The sequence below is a fragment of the Ceratotherium simum genome, chromosome 3 (assembly GCF_057802395.1).
Source record: "Ceratotherium simum simum isolate JZ-2026a chromosome 3, ASM5780239v1, whole genome shotgun sequence".
Lineage (NCBI taxonomy): Eukaryota > Metazoa > Chordata > Mammalia > Perissodactyla > Rhinocerotidae > Ceratotherium > Ceratotherium simum.
This window is the reverse complement of record NC_141902.1, coordinates 1853257-1879694: the sequence shown is the minus strand read 5'-3', so window position 1 is coordinate 1879694 and position 26438 is coordinate 1853257. Positions and strand designations below refer to the sequence as shown.

At 40.0% G+C, this 26438-nt stretch overlaps 2 protein-coding genes across 12 annotated transcripts in view; both read right to left on the bottom strand.

Annotated features, from left to right (window-relative positions):
• Positions 1–16832, bottom strand: part of SOS2 (SOS Ras/Rho guanine nucleotide exchange factor 2) — a 93237-nt gene extending 76405 nt beyond the window's left edge. Inside the window, exon 1 of one of the 3 annotated variants that reach the window (XM_087421940.1) lies at positions 16365–16832. In XM_087421940.1, the coding sequence (XP_087278066.1) occupies positions 16365–16451 (87 nt within the window). In that variant the 5' untranslated portion in view covers positions 16452–16832. The remainder of the gene's footprint in view (positions 1–16364) is intronic. The other 2 variants (XM_087421933.1, XM_087421946.1) reach the window with 2 other exon arrangements.
• A 4074-nt stretch (positions 16833–20906) lies between these two features.
• L2HGDH (L-2-hydroxyglutarate dehydrogenase) overlaps positions 20907–26438 on the bottom strand; it is a 40948-nt gene continuing 35416 nt past the window's right edge. For 8 of the 9 annotated variants that reach the window (XM_087421879.1, XM_087421896.1, XM_004436350.3 and 5 more), the window contains one exon: positions 20907–23225. In XM_087421879.1, coding sequence (XP_087278005.1) covers positions 23030–23225 — 196 coding nt within the window. In that variant the 3' untranslated portion in view covers positions 20907–23029. The remainder of the gene's footprint in view (positions 23226–26438) is intronic. The other variant, XM_087421846.1, reaches the window with a different exon arrangement.

Below are 26438 nucleotides of genomic sequence, written 5' to 3'. Positions count from 1 at the left end.
AAGGGCTCACATCCAGAACATATAAAGAACTCCTAAAAATTCAGAAAAAAATGATAAAAATCCCAACAGTAAAAAATGGGCAAAAAATACTTAAACCAGCACTTCACAAAGACGAAATTCAAATGGCCAAGAAACATGAAAAGGTGCTCTAGCTCTTCAGTAATCAGGAAAATGCAAATTAAACCACAATGAAAACTATTACCCACTTACCAGACAGCAAAACTAAAAAGTCTGATAATACCAAATATTGATGATTACGTGGAACAACGGGAACTCTCACACACTGCTACTCGAGTGTAAAATGGCCCAATCACTTTAGAAAAGTTTGCCATTATCTACTAAAGTTCCAGATATGCATACCCTATAATCCAACAATTCCACTACTGCAGAGATATATAAATATCCCTTAGAGCTATGTAGTCCAATATGGTAGACAACACGTGGCTAGTGAGCACCTGAAACGCAGCTCCACTGAACTGAGACGGGCTGTACGTGTAAAATACATACCAGATGTCAAAGATTTGGTATAAAAAAAGAATGTCAAATATCTCAATAATTTTATATTAATTACATGATGAAATGATTAGATTTACTGGGTTAATGAAAATATATTATTAAAATCAATTTCATCTGTTTCTTCTTACTTTTTTAATGTGGCTATGAGAAAATTTAAAATTACATGTGGCTTACATTATATTTCCATTGAACAGCACTGCTCTAGAGAAATAAGCACACACGTTTACTAGAAGACATGTACAAGGCGGCTCATAAATAACATTATAAGTAATACTCCCAAACTGGAGAGAAACTCAAATATCTATCTGGAGTAGAATAGATATATTGTGGCATATTCATACAATGGAATACAGCAAAAAAAAAAAAAAAAAAAGAAAGAAACTAAAGCTACATAAAATGTGGATATATCTTCAAAATAATGTTGGCAGAAAGAAGGTAGATAAAAATAATACACATTAATGGTATTCCATTCACAAAGTTCCAGATCACACAAAGTTAAACTGCAATGTTCAGGGACACATGCTTGGATGGTAAGACTATAAAAAAGAGCAAGGCAGTGATCACCATAGAAGTGGTCACCTTCTGGAGAGTTCCATTGAGAAAAGTGCTCAAGAGGTGTTCTTTAAATTGTTTATTTACGTTTTATGCATTTTCTGGTTGTATGTTACACTTCAACATAGATAAGGTTTTAAAAAGATAGAGAATCATCTGGCAAAGAGAAAATCAAGGGATGAAATTATCAATAAAATAAGTCAAAAGTCCCAACTCAATGAATAAACTTAAAATGTCAGAACACTGGAAACAAAGAGGATATCCCACAGGCTTAGGGTGAAGGGAGGAAGTGGGTCATCTACAAAGAAGTAGACATTAGATGAGTTCCAGACTTCAACAGCATCACCAGAAGCTGGAAGGCAATGGTTTCCAACTTAGAATAAGACCCTAACAAACTATCAACCAAATGTCATGGTAAAATGAAGACAGGCTTATATATAACAAGGTCAACAACTTTATCTCCCACACACCTTTTCTAATGAAGCTTCTATAGTTTGTACCACACTAAAACAAGAGTATAAATCAAGAAGGAGAAAAATACGGGCTATAGGAAACAAAGGAACCAATACAGAAGAAAGGCCAAAGGAATACCCAGGATGAAGTGAAGGGACATTATGAGAGCTGTACAACAGGCATAAAGCTCACCAGTCCAGAATGGAACAGATCAGAGGCTATGGGAGGAAATATCTCAAGATGAACTTGATAGGGTATCTGATGGATCTAAAAATCTTGAGAGGATATTTAGACAACTGGTAGACAGTTTGAGCTTGAATTAATAAGTTCACAGAAAACCACACAAACAAGAAAACAAGACAATTATTAACTCCAATAAAAGGTTAGGTGGGAAAGAAAAACTTGTTTAACTATAAACAGCATTTATAGTTACATAATATAAACTTTGAATACTGACCCAACCAAAATTAAGATATAACCATGGGGTTGGGGGAAGGCAGGAAGTATGTGGGTGTGGATGGAGGGGGGAATGTATATGTGTACTAAAGAATATTTAATCCTTACCTTCCATGGTAGGAAGTCAACAGATAATGCCCAGAACAGAAAAATCAGTAAGTAGCACTACAAGCACTTTTTTTCCTTAGAGATATAGAATACTGAAACGAATCACCTTGAAAAGTTAAAAGTGATTCTCTTGAAAGCAGAAAATTTTGTGAATAGGGAGGAGGTGCTGCTATTTTTCATAACAAGCCTTATAGAGCTAGTTATCTTTTTATTTGCATGAATAATTTTGATAAAATACAAACTAATTTATAAAGAAACATGATTTGAAGTAGGAAAGAGAAAAAGACTCATGAAACTGAGACAATAAGTAAAAACTACTTTTAGAAGAAGTTTGGATAAGAAAAGTTTAAGTAAGGCAGTTGGAAATTCATTAGGACCAACATCCAAAAAGCCAGGCTTTATTTTTCTTTTTTATAAATTCAAAATAGATTTGGGGGAAATAAATATTTCCCCTTACATCCTGCGCTTCTTTAAAATGACAAGAGGAAACTTAATTACATCTTACCATATATTTCTATTAGATTAACAGAATAAAAAAAGACTTTCCTTTTTAAGTATAAAATAAACATTTCTATTGGAAGTTTAGCAGTGAAATTCATAAGGCTGTTTCTTATAACATCGTTCCATAAAAGCCAAGGTCCCTACTCAGTGAAAGTGATTCTGCATGAGAATTAAGATAATGTCTAACTGGGATGGATATTTTTTCTGTGATTTTGATTTTAGTAAATAACCTGCAAAGCAACTTTAACATTAAGCATCAAAGTTTCTTACACTAAACTTCCTACATGTTAAAATCTCACCCATACTAACAGGACATGATGAGATGACAATGAACAATAACCATACTGGGCACGACCACAGTATTTACTATCTCAGCTCCCTAAGAGACAGTAAACATAAAATGACCACAGCAGAACAAACTCATCTACCATACTTCTTCTGAAAGACTAGTCAGAAAAAGAGCAATTAAAATAATTTTCAGTCTTTAACAGTAGATTAACAAGTCAGACCTGTATTTTAGTTACACCATATTTTCAAATTGCCAGAAGGTACTTCCTTACACATACACTGTAAACAGAATAGCCACAATACTAGAGATCCACGCACATATAGAAACATTAAACTTTATTTTTCACCCTGATAAACGCTAGATTTGACAAGTTTCAGAAAAGTTATTTCCTAATTTATATTTTTCAGTTCTCCATATTCACAATCAAATAAAAAATCTTGCTGGTGTATTTGTTCAATCACTAACATTTGAGTTTCTGGTACAACGTAGAAATAAATCCCTTTGGCTACCCAGTCTGACTGACATTTATTTATGCCCAATTCTTCAATCCATTGCCAAGATTTCTGCAAGGATGCAAATGTCTCAAACATCAATTAAGAATATTGGAAGGTTTTTTTATTATGAAAGAGTTAAAATTCAATTTAAAAAGAAAAAGCAACAAATTTCATTCTAAAGATATACACTAACAACTAGAAAATACTGCTGATAGAAATTTTAGAAGACCTATATAAATTAAAAGATAAATTTTACTGGTTGGAAGATTCAATATTGTTAAGATATCATTCCTCTCAAATGATCTACAGATTCAACACAATCTCAATAAAAATTCCAGCAGGTTTTGTTGTAGAAATTGATATGTTGATTTTAAAATTTGTATGGAAATACAATGGTCCTAAGATAACCAAAACAACTCTGATAAAGAACAAAGTTGGAGGGCTAAAACTACCTGATTTCAAGAATTTTTTTTTCTTTTTGGTGAGGAAGATTGGTCCTGAGCTAACATCTGTGCCAAGCTTCCTCTATTTTGTCTGCGGGATGCCGCCACAACATGGCTTGATGAGTGGTATGTAGGTCTGCACCCAGGATCCAAACCTGCGAACCCTGGGCCGCCAAAACAGAGAGCACAAACTTCACCACCACGCCACCAGGCCAGCCCCTTGAGAATTTTTATAAAGCTACAAATAATCGAAAGTGTGGTATTGACATAAAGAGAGGCAAAAAGATCAATGGAGCAGAATAGAGAATCCAGAAATAAAATCACACATATACAGACAAATGGTTTTTGATAAAGGCACAAAGGCCTTTAGCAAAGGAAAGAGGATAGCCTTTTCAATAAACAGTGGAACAACCAGATATTCATATGCAAAAAAATCCAAACATAATTTTTATATATGATAATTTTGTATTAACTCAAAGAGATCATAGATCTAAATGTAAAAACTAGAACTATAAAACTTCTAGGAAAAAAACAACAGAAAATTTTTGCAACTCTGGGTTAACCAAAGATTTCTTAGATATGACACTAAAGGCAGAGTCTCCAAAAAGTCAAATGGATAAGCTGGACTTCATAAGAATTTAAAACTTCTGCTCTTCAAAAGATAATACTAAGAGAATAAAAAGACAACCTACAGACTGGAAGAAAATCCTTGTAAAGCATATATCTGATTTGTATTCAGACATACAAAGAACTTGCGAAACTCAACAATAAGAAAACAAACAATTTAACAAAGATGGGCAAAAGATCTGAACACTCCACCAAAGAAGACATATGGATGGCAAATAAGAAAACGAAAGATGCTCAACATCATTAATCATTAGGGAAATGAAAATTAAGACCACAAGATACCAGTACACACCTATCAGAATGGCTAAAATTAAATTAAATATCAAGTATTGGCAGGAGGAACTGGAACTCTCATACACTGCTGGTGGGAATGTAAAACTGTACAACAGTTTGAAAGGAAAACAATTTGATAGTTACTTTAAAAGTTAAACATATACCTACTATCTGATCCAGCCACTCTTTGGTAATTACCCAAGAGAAAAGGAAATAAATGGCCATACACAGACTTGTACACAAATGTTCAGAGCAGCTTTATTTGTAATAGCCAAGATCTGAAAACCAAATGTACATCAACAGGCGAATGGATAATTTGCCTATGGGTATAGCCACACAGTGGAATATTACTAGGCAATAAAAAGGAATGAACTATTGATATGTGCAAACAACATGGATGAATCTCAAAACAATTATGCTGAGTGAAAGAAGCCAGACAAAAAAAAGAGTATATACTGTATGATTTCATTACTATAAAACTCTGGAAAACGCAATCTGTAGTGATGTAAAGCAGATCAGTGATTGCTTGGGGACGAGGAATGGGGAAGGGGGGGAGGGAGAATTATAGAAAGTCAAGAGGAAATTTATGGGGCTGAAGGATATACTCAATATCTTCATTGTGATGGTTTCACTGATGTTTGTGTACATAAAAACTTATCAAACTATACAGTTTAAATACGTGCAGTTCATTGTCTGTCAATTATACTCCCAATAAAGTTGTTAAAAATAGTATAAAAAGTATAATATTCTACAGTGGTACTTTTCTGATAGGGTGTATAATCAAGAATTAAACCACTGTTGTACGCTGTAAGCCCATCAAGGCCAGGAACCGTTTCCTATGTTTTTGGTTTCCTCCTATTTCCCCACCCCTTTATTCCTGACACACAGGTAACCTAGTGTCATGCTCACATAAAGAAAGAACTCAATAAATACCTGTTAAATCAATAAACGCATGGTAGCAAACAGATTTCTTGGCCTCGCTGAACTCTGGGGACTGAGAAAAATTAAGAACTCCATGAAATTTGTTTTTATCTCACTGGATACGCACCTGGAGACTCAGTTATCCCACATAACATTATAAATGAGGGATTCCTGCTCTGTGCTCCTCTATTCCCACTTTCTGTGAATATTCACTTCTCACTTAGAGTCAGTACTCTTAATTAGGTGATTTCTTGACAGGTTTTCAATGTAGGTTTATTTAAACTGCAGATAAGTACAGGCCAAGAATCTCATTCTATTTGGCTCAACACTCAGGTGAGGGCTCACCATAAAATAATCTAAACATGTAGGAAAGACTACTAGCTGAGGCTGAAACTGTCTTCATTAAAACTTCCCTTGCCTAGAATGAAATGGTATAGATCTGTGAGTACCTTCCCGTACAGGCACCCCATCAGCCTGCAAAGCCAAGAACGTGCAGGCTCCAACTGTGGGTTCTCAACCTATTTCAGCACCAGAGCATTTGGAAGTCACAGTGCTCTTAGCAGAACACGAAATATTAGATACTTACATCTCATCATAGTAAGCAGGAAAAATGTTAGTAAAATGACTACAAAACTTAAAACTACAGGCATGTTTGTAAGAAAAAACAAAAAGTATCACGAGCTGTTTTCCCTGTAAAACCTCTCTCTTGCTCATCTATTTTACAATCTTCCACTACTCACTAGCAAGTAAACAAGCAGCAGGCACCAGAGACTTAAGAAAAACTTACAAGAGAAAAATAAAATTAAAAAAAATAATAATATTGGCTTTTTTTTCCTGTGAACTGGGAAAAGATCACTATCACCAAATATGTTCTATTCCATCATCAAGACTCCCTAGGCCAAATACCCAAGTCCTTCAGCATACTGCCAAAACTACCAGACACACTCTTCAAGATCTGCCACCAAGGTGCCTGCACTCAAGGAGTAAAGAGGGTTCTCCTTTTCCACCTCTCCTTCCCAACAGCCCCCCTCCCACTTCCCTGCAATATCCATCCTGAATCTCACTATGGTGTGTTGCCCTGGGGTGCAATAAATTAATTAATTAATTAATTCTAGGACACGAAACACACAAATATAAATATTTTTCATTTAAGTACCTTGTTTCTTTCATCTCCTAGCCTATTGTCAAAAACACATCCTGATGAGGGGAAAAGCTTATGAGAACAAAGAAAAGAAAGCAAGTTTACGAAATACTAAAGGCGACGTTACCTTATTTCATTCAGGAGAAGAAATTAGAAGTTTTCACACCTTATCTATCTTTCTATCCTACAATTAGAATTCAGAAGTGACATGGTTGGCATGTGACATGTATTAATATATTCATTTGAATTGAAAAAGTAAGTCAGACTTTGTCAGAAAGAAGATACATATGATTACGCTGGTTGGCTTGACAACTAAACCTGACCTTACCAATTAGGTCACGTGGTGGATATTTTCCATAAAATCTAAGATTCTCTAAGGTGGCCCCCAAGATTCCCACCCCAGGTATACAAGCCCTGTATACTCCTCTTCCCTTGAGTGTGGGCAGGACCTGTGAATAGGATGGGATATCACTCCTGTGACTAGGTTACCATATGGCAAGGGTGACCAAGGTCTGTAATCAGTTGACTTTGAGTTAATCAAAAGGGAGACTAGCCTGGGTGGGCCTGACCTAAATCCAGTGAGGCCTTTAAAAGAGGGTCAAGAAGTGAGACAAGAAAGAGCAGCAATGCATCCTGTTGGCCATGAAGAAGCAAACTGACATGTTACAGGGAGGGTCATGAGGCAAGGAATGGGCAGCCTCTAGGAGCTAAGGGCCTGAGACATGCAACTGCAAAGAAATGCATTCTGCCAACAACCACACAAGCTTGGAGGAGGACCCCAAGCCTCAGATGAGACCACATCCCCAGCCAAAACCTTGATTTCAGCCTGTGAGACCCTAAGTAGAGAACCCAGCTAAGCTGTACCTGGACTTCCAACTTACAGAAACTGGGAGATAATAAATGTGTGTTGTATTAAGCCACTAAGGTTTTGATAACTGGTTATGCAGCAACTAAAAACTAATACAATGAGCTAAATCTACAGCTCCAAGAATTCAATGAAAATGTTTAAAGAATGTGATAAGGTAAAATACATTTATCCATAAATATTGTCATGCATAAGGTGTACTGAAGTTAATACTGTTTTTATTTTCCCAATCTTTCTTGGATACATTGGACTAAACAAAGTACTGCTAAGTGAAAAAGAGAAAAAGTAACAGTTCTAATTATCAGCCACTTGACAAGTTCTGGAAAAGCTAGAAAATGAAAAAGTGAATAACTCTAAAGACCAGGTAACAAATCATTTTGCAAGTCAGGTGGTTTCTAACTTTTTGCTTTAAACAAAATTGAAGGAGAACCTAAAAGAGTTGCTGGCTGATAGATCATTAAGAATCACTTTTTTGATAGACCACAATATAATTTTTGGCATATAATTTGAAAGAACTTTTAATAATGAGTCTGATTGCTTCAAATTTTTCTTCTATTTAATATGTTAACAATGGTTCTTTAGGGCTTACATCTACGGAAATGGAAAACAGAATAGAACTGATGCTGAATCCTGATTCACTCCAGCAAGACCCCATCTCATTCCAGCAATAAGTAATATCCACCCATGAAACATGAGCTAATTTAAAAACAATCAAACAGCTACACAGATGTCATTAGGTAATGCATATTCAATAAAGCTTTATGATTATTAATTTTTCAAAATTCATGACATTTATGTTCTTTTGATCAACTACATCCTACTAATAATTCAACCCAAAAGAAAGGTTTTAAAGCCTTAAAGGTTTTAAACATTTCTCATTGGAGAATTTTTTTTTCGTGAGGGAGATCAGCCCTGAGCTAAGGAAGACCAGCCCCGAGCTAACATCTATTGCCAATCCTCCTCCTTTTTTTCCCTTTTTCTCCCCAAAGCCCCAGTAGATAGTTGTATGTTATAGTTGCACATCCTGCTAGTTGCTGTATGTGAGACGCCGCCTCAGCATGGCCTGACAAGTGGTGGGTCAGTGTGCGCCCGGGATCCAAACCCAGGCCGCCAGTAGCAGAGCGCACACTTAACCACTAAGCCACGGGGCCAGCCCCTCTCATTGGAGAATTTTTAAAAATTCAATATGTAGACTTTTTTGTTGCAAAGAAGTATAAATACAAAGGAGGGATCAATCAAAGATTTTTAAACCAGGGCCGGCCCAGTGGCATAGTGGTTAAGTTTGCACGCTCCGCATTGGCAGCCCAGGGTTCACAGGTTTGGATCCCGGGCATGGACTTAAGCACTGCTCATCAAGCCATGCTGTGGTGGCGTCTCATATAAAGTAGAGAAAGATGGCTGCGGATGTTAGCCCAGGGCCAATCTTCCTCACCAAAAAACAACCACAAAGACTTTTTTTTTTTTTTTGTGGCAGATGCTAACATCTGCCAATCCTCCTCTTTTTTTGCTGAGTAAGACTGACCCTGGGCTAACATCCATGCCCATCTCCCTCCACTTTACACGGGATGCCGCCACAGCATGGCTTGCCAAGCAGTGCGTCGGTGCACGCCCGGGATTCAAACCGGCGAACCCCGGGCCGCCTCAGCAGAGCGTGTGCACTTAACTGCCTGCGCCACCGGGCCAGCCCCACAAAGACTTTTAAACATAAAAATATTATACTAGAATATAATTACATGGGGGAAATGGAATGAAAAGTTCACAGGAAAAAGAGAGAGATGTAAAATTTCCAAATGTTAAAAAAGCACTTTGCCATGTATATTTTAAAAGGATGAATGGTGAGTATCGAATTGTTATGGTATTTAGATTTCACTGGATACATTTAAAAGACTGACGGAGGGGCCGGCCCCGTGGCGTAGTGGTTAAGTGTGTGCGCTCCGCTCCTGGCGGCCAGGGGTTCGGATCCCAGGCGCGCACAGACTCACCGCTTGTCAGGCCACGCTGTGGCAGCCTCCCACATAAAGTGGAGGAAGATCGGCGCAGATGTTAGCTCAGGGCCAGTCTTCCTCAGCAAAAAGAGGAGGACTGGCTCAGGGCTGATCTTCCTCACCAAAAAAAAAAAAAAAAAAGACTTATGGAGTTATTAGTATTTAGAATATATATAAAATTACATCCTCTACAACTATTTGAACTTAAAGATGAAAACGTTTAGATGTCAACATAAAAATGTGCAAATTTTAGGCCGGCCCTGTGGCTTGGTGGTTAAGTGCGCGCACTGCGATGCTGGCGGCCCGGGTTCGGATCCCGGGTGCGCATCGAGGCACCACTTCTCTGTCCATCCTGAGGCCGAGTCCCACATACAGCAACTAGAAGGGTGTGCAGCTATGGCATACAACTATCTACTGGGGCTTTGGGGGCAAAAAATAAAATAAATAAAATCTTTAAAAAAAAAAAAAAAAAAAAAAAAAAAAGTGCAAATTTTAAAATATTCTTTTGGGGATACACAGAAAAAAAAGTTAGAAAACTCCTAACTTAGGAGAAAGAATCAAGACTCCGTGTTGATTAGATGTGAGCCTGGAGTGAGAGGGAAGGGAAGGATCTGATGAGGTTTCTGGCTTGAGAACCGAGTACATCATTTATACTGGAGACACAGTTTATGGAAGATGATATAGCTCACAATGGGTCATGCTGTGAACATCTACATAGGAATGTTCAGGAGGCAGGGGATGCGCAGTTTTAGACAGGCTGCAAGGGAAGGCCTCTTTGAGAAGATAATGTTTGTCTCAAGACTTAAAGGAGGTAAAGGGTCCAGTCGTGTTTTTTATCCGTGGGAAGGTTGTTCTAGGCAGAAAAAACAGCAAGTACAAAAGCCCTGAGACTAGAACATATCTGTGAGTTGTAGATACCAGGAAGCCCATGTTGGGCAGGAGGAGACCAAAAAAGGGACAGTAGTAAATGAGGTCAGAGTGGTACAGGCGGAGGGCAGCACCACACTGCAGCAAGCCATCGGAAGGACTTGTACTTTTATTTTGAGAAGCACTGAGAGAGCTCTGAATAGAGGAATGGCATGATGTCACTTATCTCTACTGCACTGAGAAAAGACTGAATAGGGCAAGGGTAGAAGAGAGACCAGCCAGAGGCTATTTTAATACTCCAGGAGATTGGTGATGAAGACTTGGTCCCAGGTGCTAGAAGTGAAGAGTAAGAAATGGTAACTGAATATAGCTATAGTTTGAAGTGGAGCTAAAAGGATTTGCTGACAGATTAGATATGGGTTATGAAAGAAACACAGGATTCAAGAATAACTCAAGAATTTTATTTTGAGCAACAAGAACGATGGAGCAGCCATTTACTGATATGGGAAATACTACAAAAGGAGCACGTTTTGGGGGGAAGAGAAGGAGCTCAGTATTGGCTGAGATGCCTATCATACATCTTTGTGGAAGTATCAAGAAAGAAGTTGGATATCCAAGTTCAGGAGAGAGGTACGAGCCAGAAATATAAATTTGGAAATCATCAGATACAGATGGTATGTGAAGCAATGAGGCTGGGGCAGGATCTCTATGAAATGACTGCAAAGAGAAATAGAAGACCAAAGACTAAGCCCTGGAGAGGTTAGGAGGATGAAGTCCGGAGATGAGGAGGAATCAACAAAGGAGAAGACCTAGAAGGAACAGCCAGACAGGCAGAGAACCTGCAGAGTTTGCCAATCTGGAAGCCAAGGGAGGAAAGGATTTCAAGGAGAAGAGATCAACTGCCAAATGTTGCTAATGGGTCAGTTAAGAAAGAATTACAAAGTGCTATGCAAGGAAGAGGTAGGGTTTGAGTTTACAAAGTGATTTAAGGAAGAAAACTGGGGTACTGAAAACTTTACTTGGAAGAGACAACGCTAGTGCTCATTTCTAGACCTTAATGTGATTTTCATTGTGTTGCTTCATCTCCACACATTAAAATGTGAAGTGTATTACACTTTATACATTTCAAAAGCTTTCTACTTACTCCCATATGTTCTTATGTAAAAAAAGAAAAGAATTTTAGGTTGTTAATTTTTAACGTGACTACATGAGATAATGCTAGATCCATTAGTTCCATTAAAATTCCTTCCTGATTCAAATACGCAGGCTAACAGAGGATATAATCAAACTACTGTTCCCTTGAAAGAGAGGCCATGGTTAATATAAAAGACATATACTTGATTTATGCCAAGTGGTAACACAGGTAATGCTTTGGATACTCAGCATAAAACACTTAAATGGAATATTATTGCTCCAAATATACCATACCAAAATTAAACTGAAAATAGAAGACGACTACTAAATCATGGCTGACAGGGAGCTAAATGCAGCAAGTTAAAATGCATTCCTAATGCTCATCCAGTTCTGGCTGAACCCCCTGGGTCAGTTTGGGTCATTATTAGTTTGGAATAATTCCAAATGACTCCCTGAGGCTCTACTGTTATATTCAGTGGCTTCGGGAAATCCAGAACGGGCCTCATGTCACAAAAATCATAGGATGTCCTATTCGTTTCCAGCTTTCAGTTGGAGTGATCTTTTCAAAAAGCAATTCTGATCAAGTTAATCTAATTACTTTGTTACATAAACAACCCTACAGGACTTCCTATTCTCAGGTAGAGACCTTAACCTGATCTACCTGCAGTCTCCCAACTAGCCTCATTCCCTTCTGTTCACTTAGTCTCGGTTCTTTAAAACAAGTCGTGTTCCTATCTTTCCCTGGGCCTCAAATCCTTTCTCCTCCTTTCTTTGTTAATTCCTACTGATCCTTCAGATAACTGTTTATTCTTTATTGTCTGTCTCTCCCAGGCCTCTCCCAGCCACTAAGAATGGAAGCTTTATGAGAGCAGGGGCCTTGATACAGCCTCAGTATCAAGAATAATGCCTGGCACATAGGAGGTACTCAATAAATATCTGAATATATCCTCCAGAACTCAGCACAAATGTTACTTCCTTAGAGAAGCCTTCTTTGACCCTCTCATATATCAGTGACACTAATTTTATTTTCTCAAAGCACCCTATACTTTTCTTCTGGGCCCGGGAAAGATCCAGTGCAATCTTCTAAAACAGCTCCAAGAGACATTAGTACAAAGGCAGAAACATTAGAATCTTACAGATTTCACAAAAGCATTTCTAAATCAAAACCCCCTATCTTCTTTCTCCCTGCCATAGACTGCTACTAATTAACTCAGACATTCTCTCACACTTCTTGCATTTTAGACAGATATCTAAGAGCAAACTCTGACAGTTGAGGTGGAGAGTCGCTATTGAACCTGAATCAAATTAGACTAAGGAAAAAAGTAATTCAACCAACTCTTTCTAGTTCCCTATGACATTTGTACAGATAGTAAGACAACAGACATTTTCTCTTCCATGGCTAGCCTGGTGAAGAACACCTTACAGAAAAGCCATCTACAAGGGAAATATCAGGGACCTAAAAACCTGATAAAATGATTTTAAGGCATGTTTCCATATGTAGAATGCTTACACTGATTTTTCTTGGCATATAACCAAATAGCACATGCTCCAAGTACCAAAGGCATTTCAAAGACACAGATAATAAGCTGCATTTACAAATAAATTCCACGCTCTTTCTCCCCCCAAGTAATATGATAGCTTCAATGTTCTTGGGGAGTAGTGGTGAAGGCATTTACGTTTCTGGCTCTTTTAGGGAAGATACATAATTTAGCAGTAATGTTAACAACCCATGTATCATCCATCAGTAGTGTCATTTTTCTCTGCTTTACCTTTGTAGTTCTGTATGTATTTAAATGCCCTAGGTGAAGTTCTATTTTAAAAGTTAAAGAACAATACATTTCTATTTCCCAAATTATTTTTCTATAAATCTATTTTTCAATGCTTGTTTCTACCTAGTGAAATGAATATTTAATGTTGGTTTTAAAAAATCCCTTATGTTCTCAATGTCAACAATGGCAACTTTGCCAAATATATACACATATACAAATATTTTGGTTTTCATAAAAATTAGCTGAAACTTGAAAATAAGCAAAAGAGATTACTGGGTGCTTTTTAGTGCAGTGTTGTGCTTGAACCTCTGATTACTCCATACTGTACTTTACAAATCTGTAAGGTTAACTTAGAGATTTTTGTCTGGTACAGATACAAATAATTTCTAATCAGTAGAAAAGATAATCCAAAACATACTGTTTATGTTCCTGTAGGATATTAACTAATTCTGTATCTAACCCAACAATCTTAATATTCCCTTATTAAATTGCATATAAATACCTACCTCCTCAAATTTTCATATTAAGTGAGTTTAACACATCTTATGAGTTCTCTCATTAAGTAACGAGCTGGTTCAAAATCACTGACACGTGTCCATTTATATTGGCAGGAAGGTCATGATTTTACCTTCTGAAAATTATATTTTAACAGTTTTGGAGGTTCCACCAAGACGCCCAAGTAGACTAACCTGACAGAGCCAATTAAACTACACTGCTCCTTTCTCTCTCTCTCTCTCTCTCTCTCTCTCTCTCTCTCTCTCACACACACACACACACACACACACACACACAGAGATATTCCTTATATAAGTCTGAGCTCACAGCTGCTATCTCATGTATATAAACCAAAACCTCAAAGTTTAGAATTTTCAGTCTAGATAGTAAACACCTTAGAGCAGGGCCTTGGCTTTTATTCATCTTTGTATTCTTAGTATCCAGCATGGTGCCACATACCTACAAAGTGTTCAACAGAAGTTAAATGAAGCTAGGGTACAACACATGATCGAGGGCAACATCAACTGGAGGAGAAAGATCCTGGCAGTCTATCCAATACCACTGCTGCTACCACGACCAATCCCAGCAGTCTCTGTACCTGTCTGGTCAGACGGAGGAAGAAAGCCAAGCTCTAGATGCTCCGCATGTGAAGACAGGGCCTCCCTAGAAATGGCAGGAACCCTCACTGTACAAAGGCACGGGTGGCAGGTACACACCAGAATTTAACACATCTTGCCAAGAAAGAGGGAACCCTGAGCTCCTTAAGAGCTACAACTCTTAGCAGACACTTCAAACCTATATGTTGCAATACCACAAATACCCAAACACATACCACAAAACTGCACTAACCCAAATTACTAAGACTGAAAAATTTCCAAAAATATAAAAAAGTCTTCCATGGGAATATACCTCAATTCTATAACAACCATAAATTAGTAAGTTAAATAGAAATTGCTTTTTGAATTCAATTCACCTCAAAAGACCAAATTTTCTTAGACATATTTATTCTATAAGCAAAGGATATACAAGAACTGTGGAATCAAGCAATACAGATCTACAAGGCACCTGAGTTCCAGGAAAACAAGCACAATATATAAATGCAAAATAATAGTCTCAAAGCAATGGACTAGGATTGGATGCTAGTCCTGGCTTTGTTTCCAGCCTAATGTGAAGAAATAAATCTACAGCTGTGCATGTACAATCATGAGGGTCAAAGCTACCTACTGAGTAAGTCATACAACACATACTCAAATACTGTTTGCTACCAGAAAGTGCAAGTAGTTAGATACCTACATCACACTGCCAACAACACAGGCCTACTCACATTTCTGAGCGCAGTTCCCCACAGGAGGGTCAGTTACCATCTAAGCATTTCCCCCCTGGCTTTCAGCTCAGGCCCGAGTTCATTACCACCAATCAGCACACTTGCCATCCCTTCCCCTCTCCTTGTAGAATCGGGCTGCCCTTGGAAGTAAAGTTCATCTAATACTCTAACACCTAGTATGCCAGTGAAACAACAACTGTCTAGCTGGCCCCAGTCACCTCCATCAAGTTCTTTAAAAAGACATGATTTGATGTTTTGCCCAAAGGAGGTAGTATCTCCTGGTAAGAATTAAGAAAATAATGGAAAATCTGAAAGTCTGAGGAACATGTTTTTAACCTTTAAAATACACTTCTTCCTTTCATTTACAGAAATTTATTGTATGAAGACTTACTTTCCAAGTGCAGTCTTTTAAGTTAATGTTTATTTTTTATTTATTTTAAAATCTATCCTTGGTTATTTTGCACAAAAGGCAGAAGGGACTAAGTCTGCATCAACGGCGAGGGAGGCCCCTGTTCGGCAGGCAGGATATCTAATCCCGCACCACTCTCAGTCTTTAAATTCGTCTTGACCTTACAAAAGGGTTTACTATAAAAATGATAGTGTGATTATTACCTAAATTCACAGATGAAGACGGACACCATTTACCGGAGAGATGCACCCGAACTTCAAAGACTGATTTTTATGAGCTGATTTTTTGTCCTCTGCAACGACCCCGAGCTGCACCCAGTGAAGGAAGTGACCCAGCTCCGGAGGAAAACCTCTCGTAAACAGGTAGGACGCGAGCAGGCACTTCGGGCGGACCCCAGAGCGGTCCGGGGAACGCCAGCTCCCCGACACCGCGCCCACGTGAACACCCACAGCACCGGGCGCGCCCCGGGCGAGAGGACGCCCCGTCCCCGGCTGACACAACCTCCCGCCCGCGGACGACAGCCGGGTCCCGGCGGAAACCGCCCGCCGACACGGCCGCGGCGCCCAGTCCGGCTTCTCCATCACAACAAGCCGCCTTCCGGGCCGGCGAGCGCTCGGGACACGGCCCCGGAGGCCACGGGGCCCGCGCGCCGTCCCGGCCGGAGCGGGGCCCAGCCCGAGCCCGCTCCCTCGTCCCCTCCCGGGCCCGGCCCCGGCCTCCTCCCGGCCCGGCCCGCACCCACCTTCCGCAGGGCCGGCACCAGCAGCCCCCGCCATCTCGGGCTGTTCTCCTCGCTGAAGAACTCGTACGGCTGCGGCGCCTGCTGCATGGCCCCGGCCGCGGCGCCTCCGCATCGGGGGCCGCCCCCCGGGCCCAGCGCGGCCGAGGGCGCGAGGAGGCGGGCTCGGCCGGCTCCTCGGGGACGCGCGGCGGCCGGCCGCTCGGAGGCTGGGCCTGGCCGGCCGCGGGCCGCTCCCGGGGCTCCTCCCCTTTGTCTGGCTCCAGCCGAGGGGCGGCTGGCCTCGCCCCCGGCCCGACTCCCGCTACGGCCGCGGCGGGCGGACGGCGGCGGCCCGACCCCTCATCGCCTCCCGCGGCCGCGCCGCCCCGCCGCTGGCCGAGTCACCTCAGGGGCCCGGGGCCGACCGGGCGCGCGCGTCGGCGAGCCGGCCCCTCGGGCGCGCACAGAGCCGCCGCCGCCGCCGCCCCGCCGGCAGCCCACACCTCGCCCGGCCGCCGCCGAGCTCCGTCCGGCAGTCGGTGGGCCCGCCCTCGGCCGGCGCGCATCACCCTGGGCGCCGCGCGCGGAGCGCCGCACGGAGCATGCGCGGGAACGGGACAGCCGGGGGGCGGGGGGGCCCGAGGGGACGGGGCGGGGAGCGGGATTGCGAGGGGGCGGGGCGGGGAGCCGGGGGCGGGGAGCCGGGGGCGGGGCCGCCTCTCCCGGGACCGCCCGGCCGGTTCCAGGCCGACTGCTGGACTGCCGGCTGAGCGTTACGCACCCCGCTCCTCTCGCCCTTCCCGACACGATCCGGACTGCGGCCACCCTCCTCGCGCCTGGAGCCTGGGCTGCGGCCCCGCAGGCGGTGTAAGGACGTGGAGAGAAGGGGCTCCCGGCTGTTCCCCGTTAACGTGTTTGTGCTGTACACAGCTCGGTGCCTGGTGTGGGGACGCCGAAGTACACATCAGGGCCACAAAAGGCAGGTGACAAGGACGTTAATCAAGCCTGAACTTAAAGGTCCTTCACTTGCACGGGCCCCTGTGTTTTCACAAAATCATATCGTTTCTGTAAAAGTTCCCAAAGGTATTTTTTAATTGTTTTCTTAATGGTGTCCTCCAAATTGTGTAGGTGGCACGTCCCATAAAACCTGGATCCGCCCTGGGGGCCAGCCATACTCATTAGCGACCCAAAACGATCCCCAGAACTTGAGCTTTCCTGAGTTGAAGAGGCATAGACTCTGGAAACTTTATCATTAGCGTCAATTTCATCCCGGAAAGATGCTGAGCACGTGAATTATAACAGATTGTCCCCAGCCCCCAGCAGTGAGGAAAGGAAAGTAAGAACTGGGCGCAAAAAAATAACTCTGTGCCACACTTCAGTTCCAAGATCAGTAGCTGAGCAATTATCCTCCCCCAAAACACACACCATTTTGTCAAAATCAGAACGGCAGAGTTGGAAAACTTAAGAGATCATTTTTCTAATCCACGTATCCACTGAATCAAGAATGTCGTCTAATAAATGGCCACATCTACATTCCCATGTACTTGGATAAAAGGTAGGATAGTGAAATGCTTGCATTTCTCCAATTAATTTTTCCATCAGTGAGGGCAAAGACTTTGGCTTACATAGACTGTCTTTACTTTTCTCTCCTCTTCCAGAACTCCAGCTACAGACTACTAGGCTGTCAAACTTCTAGACTCTGACTATATTTTCTTATAGGAGAGTAAAGTTGTTAGTGGGGAGTTTCATTCTTCGCCATGGATACTGGAAACCTTCTCTGATCCAAATCTGTCCTGAAGATAGATTTTGTTTAGCCAAGGCTATGTTTAAATTTTTTAAATTGTTAATATTTTAAAATCAAGAGATTTCCCATAAAAATCTGGATTTCCAGCTTCTCTTGACAAAGATTTGGCAACCCTGGGCCCTGCCGCGTTCCTGCAAGGGAGGAATCAGCAGGCGGTGGGCAGTGGCTGCCCTCTTTAGAAAAGAATGCCATCCCATTTCCAGTTGGCTTTACTCCCCACTGGCACTCTTCACGCTTTTATGTAACCTGCCTAGTCTCTACAGGCATCTGAGTTGTGATCTGTGGGCTAGGCAAACAGAAATGTGATCCGTGTGCATGTGGAGGGCAAGCCAAGAATGACACCAGTAAAAAGTTCCCAACCAGACAAATGGGCCATCTAGAAAAAAACATTGGATCCATACCCCACTCTACACTAGGATAAATTCCAGATGTGTCAAAGACTGAAATGTAAAAAATAGAACCATAAAATAATTTGTTTATAACTTCAGAGTATAAAAGATCTTTCTACTATGATATAAAATCTGGAAGATTGATAAATTCTATTTTTAAAAATGTATGGCAAAAAAACCAACACAACCTAAGCCAAAAAGCAAATGACAAACTGGAAAAAATATCTGCAATTCACTTCCTAAAGAGTTAATTTCCCTAATATCTAAAAGAGCTCCTACCAATTAATGACTAAAACTCAGCAAGAAAAAAAAAGGATAAAGGATATGAAGACAGTTCACAGAAAAGGAAATATAAATGTCTCAAACATATTAAAGATGCTCAACTTCACTCATATTAAGAAAAATGCAAATTTAAATTACACTGAGTTATTTTTCACCTATTAGAGTAGCACAGATGAAAAAGTTTGATTATACACTATGCTGATGAGAGTATGGGGAAACAGGTACCCTGGTTTATTATTGGTGAGAGTGTCAATGGTTCAGACTCCATCAAGGGCAGCTGGACAACAGCTATCAAAGTTGCAAAGGCACACGCCCTTTGACCCAGCAAATTCTCAGAATATGTCCTAGAGGTATACCTGCTCATATGTGAAATAACTCAGACACAAGGTTATTCTTTGCAGTATTGTTTGTTACAGCAAAAACAAAACAAAAAACACCCTAGAAATAAACAATTCAAATAATCATCAGCAAGAATAGGGGACTGGTTCAACAAATAACAGTAAATCTATAGAATGAAACCTCTAAAGTCATTTAAAAAGAACCAGGCCACTGTGGAACATTCTCAAAGATACACTGCAGAGTGAAAGAGCAGGATGTATAATATAGTATGCAGAGTATGCTACCACTGTGTAAAATAAAATGGAGGCAGTGTTTTATTATATATCAATATGACATCTCTGCCAGTCTGCACAAGATACTGATAATTTTTGTTGCCTCGGAGATGAGAACTGGGTGGCTGGAGGGAAAGTGAAACTTCTCACTGTGTACCTTTTTGTGACTTTTGAATTTCAACCATATGAATACTGTACTTATTCAAAAACATTAATTAAAAAGCCAATTTTTTAAATGAAAAAATTCCAACCTCATTATTAACACTTGCTTCAAGTGTTAAAAAATGGAAGTATTAAGGGGCCAGCCCAGTGGCGCAAGCGGTTAAGTGCGAGCACTCCACTGCGGCAGCCCGGCGTTCGCCAGATCGGATCCCGGGCGCACACCGACGCACTGCTTGGTAAGCCATGCTGTGGCGGCGTCCCATATAAAGTGGAGGAAGACGGGCACAGGTGTTAGCCCAGGGCCAGTCTTCCTCAGCAAAAAAAGAGGAGGATTGGCAGATGTTAGCACAGGGCTGAGTCTTCCTCACAAAAAAAAAAAATCGAAGTATTAAACACACTGATACTGTAAGGCCTATGTATCTATACCAAAAAGCTCAGTTATAAACTTGATTTAAAATCAATGTGCTATCATATTAGTAATTCAATAGACAGTAATTTTACTTGTCTTTGTAGAATTTAGAATGGCTTCTGGGAGATAACTTGAATGACCCAAGCACATCTCAAATTTTAATAAGCAGTTGAAATTGTACCACAAATATTCTCCCACTGAAAAAAATTTTCAAGAAGGACTTGCTCAACATTTCTCCCATTTACTCTCTCTTACTTCCTCAATTTATTTAAAGCTACAAGTGCTGCCAGTCAGTAGCAAACCAAAGCAACACCACAGGAAACAATAAATGTTGTTGTCACTCTCATGGTTCGTTTGCTGTAGCTAACTCGGGTCCTCTCACAGTCCACCTGCCGGAATGAAGTGCAGCAGGCACTCAGACGATTATTTTGCCCTATAACCTTTATGGGAGGCTCATGCCAGTAGCCCGACCCCCTGTAAGAGATAGCATACCAAAAATGTCTTCCCAAGAGGAACTATAACTTTTTATGAAATACCAAAAGATTGATTTATTTATTGGACCCCTTGCCCCCCAAAACGCCCTATTTTTATATGTTATATACATTCTGCTATGTAACAGAAATAATATTCCCTGGTGCTCTGGGGTATGCAGATGAAACTGAGGTCAGCCAGATGTTGCCACCACTACCAGATGGAAAGCCGTTTTTAAATGTAAGTGGGGAAGTGCTCTACTTTTTACCCGAAATGTAAACTACTCTACCTCGTTATATTACACACAAATACTGAAGTTTTAAAATTTTTTTAAGATTGGCTGCTATCTAAAGCTGTGGTAGTTCATGTTTGACAGAAAAAATTTATGTGAATCAGAGTTTTTATGAAACTAAAAATTATGTTCACAACACTACGGCTCATTAAAATATTTTTAATATACATTTTCTTCTCTCAGAAATACACAAAACTTTTAAATATTATATCAGTATTAGACAACAAAACCCTATTGACATAAATATAAAATACTTTACAAACAGCATAACCTACACATTCAAAACACTTTCAATAATTTTTTCACTTGTATTTTTTGGAGGTATAGTACAGACCCAAATGGAATGAGGGCTGCTTTAGTTAAGACAGTTATTTTTGTAATTTCAGTCTTTCACAGCTTAGCGTATATGCAATCTTACTGTTGATGAAATAGAGAACTGTAATATTTCTCATCTCTTAATAGTCTTGGAACGGAACAGACAAATAAGCTGTATGTCCATTTCTTGGAGGAATCAGTTGTTAAGAAGAACCATTAGGGCTGTGTCTTCTGTGAGTGGTTTCTGAATGCTTCCAGCGCGCTCATCCCAAGTGTTGACTATCTGCCTCGTCCATTTACTGGGTTGGGCTGCTTCTTGAATATGAGCTGATGATGGGTAGCCTTTCAAATTAATGGATGAGGTAGCTCAATCAGTGTAATCACCAAGGCTTGGAGTGAAGAGACAAGGAAGGAAACAGAAAAGTTTTTCCTATCAACCAAAATGCACATCCTTCTAACTCATCCATCACACAGCTTTGGAGAGAGAAGAGGAAGGAAAAAAATGAAGAGTGGAAGACTGATCCTGGGAGAGCATGTGTGAGGGCATGGATGAAAATGTCTCACCTAAGAGGTGGTTCTGTAATAAAGGTGTCGCCAATCAGTAGGCTGCCATATTTTCATTTATATTTCTATTTTCCAACTTTCTGAATTGCAAGAATCATTTCAACAGATACCACATACATATGTACAGTACACAGGATGGCACTGGGCAACAGTGCAAAATATTCATGAAGTACACATGAATGTTAAGGCACCTTTGCGGTTTACAAAAGTGAATGCCTCAAAGTTAGGTATTTCCCAAAAATGAAGAAATATCCTCATAAAAGTTTATAAGATCCCTGAAAAACCAAGTAGGCATGAATCGTTAGTGATCTCGGCTAACATCTAAGAACCTTGGTGTAACTGAAGAACAGAAATATGAGGTAAATAATTTTTAAAATTACAGAGTTCTGTATACCAGTGTTAGGACTCGAAAACTGTTCTCATAAAAACCTATCAGTTGTAAGTTCTTTTAGTTTCTCAGCCATAGAAGACTGAAGAGTGGGCAACAACCACTCTTAGTCAAATGCTGCTTAGATTTAGTGATGGCTCCACACCAAGTCAGTTACAGAGAGGCTGGGAATCACAAAGGCTTATGTTTCTTTTGCAAAGTTATTTCTTACAAATATTATAGCCAAGATAGAATCTTATTCAAACTACTTAAAAACAGTAGATTTCATGTATTTTCTTAAAATCAAGAATTTTAAATTCCCAAATACAAATATTGTTGCTCTAAATAACGTGAGCTTTTCTAACTCTTCAAAATTAAAAGGTTTGCAATCTACAAATACTATATTTTCTTTTTTAGGAGAGACAAAAAAGCTTAGATATTATAAAGCCAAAAAGTTAAGGGAATAATCAATTTTTTCTGCCCTTGTTCCCAGAAATTCTACAAGAGCCAAATCCCTAGATCACTGTTGGCAAGAACAGGTCTTTAACAGTCAGGGATTCAGGAGAGACACAACTGTACCTTTCCTCTTTATTCACAACGTGAAAGAGCATGGACTTTAAAAAGTTATTCTTTTTTTTTTTTTTTTATAATTTTATTTATTTATTTATTTTTCCCCCCAAAGCCCCAGTAGACAGTCGTATGTCATAGTTGCACATCCTTGTAGTTGCTGTATGTGGGACGCGGCCTCCGCATGGCCGGAGAAGTGGTACCTTGGTGCGCGCCCGGGATCCGAACCCCGGCCGCCAGCAGCGAGGCGTGCGCACATAACCGCTAAGCCACGGGGCCGGCCCTAAAAGTTATTATTTCTATGTTACATCATTTTAATATTCAGTGGTCATCTAAATGAGATACCTAAAATTGATATTTTCAAAGCATTTTTCTTAAAATTAAAGAATGCAATTGGTACATTCTTGTTGCTGAATGTGGATATTAAAATGCATACCTAGCTCCTTCCACTATTTACAATTTAAATCTCTGTTGCACTTCATCTGCAATCATTCCAGAAATTGCCAGGGAAGAAGTGGCAGCAGGGGAAGGTGCATTTCTCACATGAAGAATGCGATTTCCAATGTCCCCAATACCTCCATCAAACACAAAGTCTTCCACCAGATTTCCACCTCTGTCCAGGGCTTGGGCACGTACTCCAGCTGGACCTCTGCAAAAGCAAGCATAGTGGTCAACCAACTGGAGGAGGCAGGACACTTCACAAGTCAGTGGTCTCAAAGGACTCTGAAAGCAATAAAGCCTTTATCCTTCTAAACACACAATTATGTGGAAACCCAATAGGTCTGCGTTTAGCCAAAGGCTGTCAGTTGTAGCCTGTCAGACTTGGATCCTTAGCCGATAGCGTAACATGTACTACATGACAGTGCCAAGAAACGCTCACCAAACCAACACACAAATGCCTGAGCTGTTATACACAGATCCACATTTAATTAGAACAGATGTATTTTTTATTTAAATTTATAAAATGAATTTACTAGAAGGTCAATCAATGGGAATAAGGCTCTTCTGATTAATGCAAAGCCATGAGAGCAGCAGTTAGGTATGTCAGCTGCATTCCTATATCCACTACAGAATTCTATTTTTTTGTATGTTTTGTTTTGGTTGTAAACTATTAAAATTTATGGAGAAAAATATTTGCAAATGGCAGCAAGTTCTTGTTTTGTAGTTTGTTTTTATTTTTAACAGTTTAGCCTTCAATGTTAGGATAACCTTCAATTAATTAAACAGAGATGATAGGAAAAGCACGAAAATGAATTAACTTGGCAGTATGTTAACACGCTAAGAGCCTTTACTACTTAATGTTTTGTTTTATAACACAAATTAGATTTTTTTTTTTAGTTTTTAAAATAGTTAAAATTTACAGGTTAAATTTGAATAAAATATTTTTGGACTCCAAAAGCACCTCCACTAAACTCCAATCAAACTCCAAGAAAACCCAGTGTGAAAACAGCTGCCTTATACACACCACCAAGACTCAAGAAATCAGGCAACAATATTAAACATTTTTTATTGATTCTGGGCCAATGCAGATAAGTACTTCAGGAAGATACAAAGAACAAGATGTAAGCACTGACCTCTATGACCTCAGCCTGGTTGAGGAGAGAGAATGATAACCAGAGCTATTATTTACCAAGCGCTTACTCAGTGCTAGGAATTCTCTCATTTAATCCTCACAACAACTCTAAGAGGCTGAAACAGTTTATATTTAACAGCAAAGAAACACAGAGAGATGAACTTGCCCCAAGTCACACAGCTATACTGTTCATCTGTAGAGAGGTAAGTGAGAATGACAAGGGTGAACGAAGGGCTCTGTAACAAAGGCAAGTAGTCTGCCCTGTGGAAGCCTGCGGGGAGTCGGGACGGGAGATTTTTGAGCGGTAAGGATTTCCAAGTTATAATCAGATAAAACACTCAGAACACAAAAAGAAAGCGCAGGACTGAAACTGAAATTTCTTAGGGTAAGGACACCTTATCAGCTGGTGTGTGGTCCATTTTGTACATTCTGTGTGTGTAGCTCACCTCAACGCATCAAAGCAGCATTTCTCCCCTTTTCTTGGACAACGCTCCTGCTGCTGCTGAGAGCATCTCTGCTAGTTTTCTGGTCCCTCTCCTTTTATCCGGCAGAAGGCCAGCATGCGGGGGGCAGACAGCGGCATGACCAACACTGATGAGGGTTCAAAGTGAAACTTTCCTCTCTGCAGAGGCTTACGTACTCCTTCTAAGCAAACACAAGCTAATACTGATTAACCACAGTTTAAAATGTGTCTACACTTACTTTTCTGATAAACACCAGTTCTGTTCTCAACATCTCCTACACTCCTGCCCCAGCATTCAAAACCTAGACTCCAAACTGTAAAAAACATTAAGTTTTTCTAAGGATCTCACTTTAGTTCAAACTAAAGTAACTATTTAACATGAAATGTTGAAACTACCAAATTCTTCATGTTCCCTATTCAGCACTTCATACCACTTCAGAGTTGTTCTTTGCATGATTACATATAGGCATTCCCCCTCAGAACACCTCAGACCGAGTATCATAATTTGAAATTTCAGGTAAGATAAACCATCAATGTCTTGAGGGCCAGGAAAGAATCTTGCACAACACCCTACTTCACCCCCATGTCTACGTGTGTGCCTTGTACATAGCAAGCATTCAATAAGGCTTGAAACTTTTAATTCTTTAACTTCTAATTCTTTTAAATTCTATTTTAATAGCTGAAAGAACAAATGATTCAGCAAATTTAATATCTGACAATTCAGGTACATTTAATTGTTTAGTGTTCTGTAGCCATTTATTCTGCTATATTTGTAGTTCGATTTAATGGGAATGTATACCCCAGACTCTTAAATATGTACAGAAACAATAGGCAAATATGTGACAATGGCATTCCTTCGTCTGAGAAGTGCTGTGTTACTGCTTTATTGCTCTGTGGCAGGCGTTATCCTGTGTGCTAGAAAACAGCCACGAAAAGCTACAACTGACATCTTTGGCCGGTTCCAAATAGGACAATTTAGTATTTTATAACACTCACTCTGGGATCTACTGTTAATCTAAAAATAGAAGTTCACATGAGCATATTTAAATTGGGAGTGGTTGTATGGGGAGAGTAAACCATTCCAGCTTCATTTCTAAACGTGAAGGAGGGGTATTGCTGTTACAAATCTTCAATCTAACTGGATTGTGACGAGAGAATGTGGTTTTTCTATGCCCAGTTTTTAAAATTTTGTTGAGAACTTGGTTTAGGGCTTCGAACATTTTGAGCCTTTGTAAATGTTTTATGAGGCCTTGCATAACACAAGTATTCTGTAATGAGGGTGGGAGAGTTCTATGCATCCACTAAATCAAGTGTTTTAATTGTGTTATTCAAATCTGATATTTTATCTGCTTGATCTATCTTCTGTCAACAGACTTGTCTTAAAATCACCCACCACAATTGTGGTTTTGTTGATTTCCGCTTGCAGATATGTCAGTTTTTGTCCTCTGTATTTCACAGCTTTGTTATTATACGCAACAAGTTTAGAGTGACCCTCTTTATCTCTAATAATAATTCTTGTCTTAAAGTGTATTTTATCTAAAATGAAGCCAGTACTCATCTTTCTTCTATTAAGCACTTGCCTAGCACATAGATGGATTTTATTTTTAATCCAACCTGACAATCCCTGTAATAACTATTAAGTACATTTACACTTATTGTAATTACTGGTATATTTGATTTCTACCATATTATTTTATGGTATTTAACCTGATTTTCCTGGGGTTTTCCCACCTCCTTTCTTGACTTATTGAGTTTTCTATATTGTTTTTTCCTCCTCTACTAATTTGGAAGTTATAATCTATTTCCATTCTTGTATTTAGTATTCT